General features: G+C 43.1%; 1 protein-coding gene across 1 annotated transcript; it reads left to right on the top strand.

Annotated features, from left to right (window-relative positions):
* Positions 1-389: 389 nt before the first annotated feature.
* LOC146716974 (TBC1 domain family member 2A-like) lies at positions 390-2,107 on the top strand. Its single transcript, XM_085470507.1, has 4 exons — positions 390-560; positions 645-830; positions 1,455-1,576; positions 1,906-2,107. Exons 1-4 carry the CDS (start codon positions 390-392, stop codon positions 2,105-2,107), a joined length of 681 nt encoding a protein of 226 aa, XP_085326633.1.
* Positions 2,108-4,884: the final 2,777 nt, after the last annotated feature.

Raw genomic sequence — 4,884 nt, 5'->3', positions numbered from 1 at the left:
CTCCCAAAATGTCGTTGATGAAGTTAGCTATGCACGTTAGATTTTACTGCGCATTTTCATACCTCTGCCAACAGAGTGCTTTATCCGCACCTGAGCACAGGTGGCTCCTCCTCCTTCCTGTTGGGAATGCTGGCGAGCACTCAGTAATCCTGTTCTGTTTCCAGCTGTGTGAGAAGAGTCGGACAGCTCCTAATCCTGCCTCCAGGCAGGTCCAGCTGGACCTTCACCGAACCCTGACGACCAATCAGCACTTCTCCTCGCCGCCCAGCCCCGCCCTCCAGCAGCTCCGCCGCATCCTTCTGGCCTTCTCCGGGCATAACCTTGCCATTGGCTACTGCCAGGTACTCAACAGGTCAGAACAAAAGTATAAATTTTATATCTGAGTTCTTATGTGGACCCGCCTTCCAGGCAGAACCTCACCTTCCATCAATGTCCACAGGTTAGCGGCCCTCGCTCTGCTGGTCCTCCAAAGTGACGAAGACGCCTTCTGGTGTCTGGTGGCAGTGGTGGAAGCCATCATGCCTCAGGACTACTACACCAAGAATCTGGTGGCCTCTCAGGTCAGCAGACACACTCACCTGCTTGCCTGCTGTGATCTGTTTTAGTGATCAGTGAGGCTGATCTCTGTGAGTCTTTGTGCTCAGGCGGACCAGCGCGTGCTGAAGGACTTCATGGCGGAGAAGCTTCCTCGCCTGGCATCTCACTTTGAGGATCACAACATTGACGTCTCTCTGGTCACCTTCAACTGGTTCCTGGTGGTTTTTGTGGAGAGTCTGCCCAGCGACATCCTGATGCCTCTGTGGGACGCCTTCCTGTATGAGGGTACCAAGGTACCATACACCCGAACACACCATGACAGAAATGCAGACAACACTTGAATGCACCACAGTAGTGTCCATGGAAACAAAAATGATTTTGTTTTGACCTTTAGATGTCTTTATTTACATTTTAGGAGTAATAAGACATTGTTTACTAAGCATGGGGAACTGTCATGTGACATGAAATAGGAGTGGGAAAGCAGATCATTCTAGTAACGACCTCACAGTCTACCACAAGCAGCGTAAATCCAGACGATGAGCGGGACAATGGCTTTGGGCTTGTTTCTGCAATGTGACAAATGCAGCACAGCTTTTACATCGTTTGTCTCAGGAAATAAAATCACAGTTCAGACACAGAAATATATACCACACAGGGATAAATGCTGACAACAGCTTCAGCCACGTAGATCCAACCCAAAAGTTTAATTTAAACTTAAAGCTCAACTACCAAGTAAGTTAATATTATCTGGCAACTGAGGAACCAAGTGGCTTATTGGAAATCGATCAGAGCTGTAATGAGTAAAGGGCCCAACTGCACCACAACTGAAAGAGTAATTTTATGACTCACCTCCTCAAAGTTTCCAATTAATTGTGTGGCGTGAGTGTCCTGTTATGAAATGCGTGTCTGTGCTGCAGGTGATCTTCAGATACACTCTGGCTCTGTTCAAATACAAAGAGGACGACATCCTGAAGATTCACGACAGCGTGGAGATCTACCAGTACCTACGCTTCTTCACAAAGACCGTCTCCAATGCCAGGTACGCACTCGCCTCCACCCGCCTTAATCTACGAGCTGTTACACTCTCAGAAGTGTAGCGGATGTAGCTGTTGAATCTTTGAGCTTCAAACCCTTTTTACTGAAATTTTGTGAGAAGTTTAAATTTCCCTGATCACAGTAACAACGATTTAAAGATTTTTAAGTATCTGCAGCTCTCGGATACATGTGGTCCAGTCAGTCCAGTATTTCCTGCTCAAACTGCAGTACCTGAAGTATCAAGCAGCATAAAACAGAAACACTCAAGCTGATCAGTTTCCAGTTCCTCTGTGTTGGTGATCGAGTCCTTTCCACCTGCGTGTGTCCATGCAGGAAGCTGACCAGCATCGCCTTCAACGACATGAACCCATTCCCCAGCCGGCTGCTGAGGAACCGGCGAGTGCTCCACCTGGAGCGCCTGCAGGCGGAGCTGCGTGAGCTGGAGGAGCAGCACAAGGAGTTCATCACCGAGAGCGTCGTACGGAAAGACAAAGAGCTCGACGTCATGGTGAGCGAGGACGACGAGGACCTCTGATCACACGGGACGCTTCAGCTGCTCACTTCGAGACGACGATGAGTTTTCCATGAGTTCAAGAGAATTTCACTAAACCGGCTGTTAACTGGTTTCCTTCACACTAAACACAGGATTGTGTCAGGTTCACCATCTCTACTAACACTACAAGGAAACAGACGCATACAGATTTAACTGCATCACATCTCTGAAACAAGCTTGCAGTAAACAAATGTGTACTGTGTTCACGTGTGTAATAAGTCAGGCTGCAGAAATGTGCAGATGTATTTCAGTGAATTCATTTGGATTAATATGTGATAGCTTATTTATTTCATTGCATCTTTTGCTTTATACCTAAAAATGCGTGACATTTCTAAATGTAGTCACATCCCTATGAAACATGGTTGATTATCAGCTGTAGTCACAGCTGGTGATAAAGTAATTAAATGTCCAGCTATTCAAAAATAGGGCATTCTGCACAATGAGTACTTTTTGGTACTTGAAGTATATTTTGATGCTGATGCTTCAGGGCATTGTGCTGCATTGTCGAAGCTCTCTGGGCTTCCGGTTAGAACGACCTCACAGTGTTTTATTTTGATCTGGTGTAAAGTGCATTGTGCAGAAATGACAGCATGATAGTCACATGATAAAACTGACTTTTCTTTTTTTTTTAAATTTTACTGGGTGTGCATCTTGTTCAAATGTCTTTTTCAGCATTTGTACATAAATATTCTGTATATAAATATTTGATTTTCATTTATTTTACAGAGTCCTTTATTTTGTTTCACAAATATGACATTCATGTCAAATGACATCTGCAGACTTTATAATGACCAGCAGGGGGCAGTGTATTGCAGTCTATGAGAACATTTACTGAGACCTGTTTCATGCACTAGTTTCATGTCTCATTGAATCCAACATGATGTTGATTTTGTAAATTAAGGTCACATGTTCATCACATCTAATTTCAAAACACTGATCAATTTTTAAAAAAAATGAATTCCATACCAATTGCAGGAATAAAATAGGAATAAATAACAAACGAGAAATACATACAAAACAAGAGAAAGGCACACATGAGAGAACAGGTCACATGACAGCACAGCATTATCTACCCACAATTTGAACTAAATAACAGATAGCACAGCCAATGAAAACAAACGGAAATCAGAATAAATTTAAAAACTTTTATTGATGTTAACTTGAAGTGCTGAATTAGCCCTGTTGTCAGTTCAAATCACTTCAATCTATAGCGCACTTTAAGGTCTTTAGACCTTGAAAAGGAATACACTGCAAGGTAAGCTTGCAGCATCTTACTTTAAGGTCAACTGTGAAACTTTGTGGAAAGCCTGAGACAAGTTGATGAGTCAGTGAAGCGCACTTCCTTCTGATGACGGCTATACTGAGGTGAGTTTTTAAGCATATCCTGAACTTTATTCATTATTAGACTTCTGACACCTGGCAAATAAACTCTCACGCGATATGAGAACATAACAGCAAAAAGCCAGTAGCTGGTACATGAATGGATAAAAATTGGATCCCTCTTAGATTGAATTGGTTGCCCTCTTATATTACGTTGTTTTGAACCTAACCGCATCCACTGAATTAATGCAGTTTTCAGGACAGTAAAAACAGAGAACTCTGATATACACAATTTCTGATTGCTGATAGTGTTTCTTAATGCAAAATGGGCTTCCATTTAAAATGCAATTGCTTTATGTTCGATCTTTAGTGAAGAAGGGTCATTTTTGATTCTGTGGACAAGGGATGCAAATGGAATGTGAAGGCAACAGGTAGTAGGGTGAATTAGGGTTTCGTGTGGTCTTCAGTGCATGAATTTTGTTGCCACTTTATTTCAACTTTTTATTAATGTACTCAAAAGAAAAACAAGAACCACAAAGGAGATTCTTGTGATTCTTGTTTGTGCTATCTGTTTGTGAAAGAAAGCACATTTTACCACATCATACTGTGTTTGCTGCCATTTATTTTACTCGTCCTGCCTGAGTGTCTGGGCTGCGTTTGTCTGTGCACCTTTGTTCTGGCCTTCTGCTGATGGGTTTCACATGCTGGGCTTTCCCTCTTGGTCCACACCCAGCAGCCTGCTGCTGACCACACACAGCCTACAAACTGATCCATCCATGCATCCATCCATGCATGCATGGCCTGGTTATTGTTGAGTTATCACCTCCAGCTCCTTGCTCATAACCAGGTAGATACTGGGCTGGGCCTGATCTCTGAGCTCAATAACAATGACAAAAATGCCAAACACTTTACTCTTCATGGTAAAAAATGTTTATAATACAGTAAAAACTGGATGTAGCCAAAATCAGTGTTTTATATACAGTGTAAGTGAACAACATTGCTACACTGCTGGTGTTTGATTGATAGAGGCTTTCTTTATAAGAACTATGATATCATTTCTTTTGCTGATTAACAGTTTTTATATAATTTTTATATCATATATAGCTTTCAAGAAGCCAAAGATCACTGGACGAAAAGACTACAGACCTGTGGCTCTGACATCTGGTCAGGAAGTCTTTTGAGCGCCTGGTTCTCTCCTATCTTAAGACCCTCACGGCCCCCCTCCTGGACCCCCTGCAGTTTGCATACAGAGCCAACAGGTCTGTAGACGATGCCATCAACATGGCCCTACACTTTGTCCTGCAGAATCTATGCTAGGATCCTGTTTGTGGACTTCAGCTCTACCTTCAACACCATCCTTTCAGACCTTCTTCAAGGATTGCTTTCCCAGATGAATGTGCCTGATCCCATCTGCCGGTGGATCACTGACTTCCTGATGG

This window comes from Copadichromis virginalis, linkage group LG2 (assembly GCF_057382275.1).
Source record: "Copadichromis virginalis isolate Kocher_CV1m ecotype Utaka linkage group LG2, C_Virginalis_male_GT1.1, whole genome shotgun sequence".
Classification (NCBI taxonomy): domain Eukaryota; kingdom Metazoa; phylum Chordata; class Actinopteri; order Cichliformes; family Cichlidae; genus Copadichromis; species Copadichromis virginalis.
Note: the sequence above shows the minus strand (reverse complement) of the source record. Positions and strands in the feature narration are given on the sequence as shown.

What these genes read in the sequence shown, in the direction of transcription:
- LOC146716974 (XM_085470507.1), top strand. Translation starts at nt 390, where the DNA reads ATGTGGACCCGCCTTCCAGGCAGAACCTCACCTTCCATCAATGTCCAC. An exon ending in TCCTGTATGAGGGTACCAAG is followed by an intron (nt 831 to 1,454) that starts GTACCATACACC and finishes TCTGTGCTGCAG; the next exon opens with GTGATCTTCAGATACACTCT. An exon ending in AAGACCGTCTCCAATGCCAG is followed by an intron (nt 1,577 to 1,905) that starts GTACGCACTCGC and finishes GTGTCCATGCAG; the next exon opens with GAAGCTGACCAGCATCGCCT.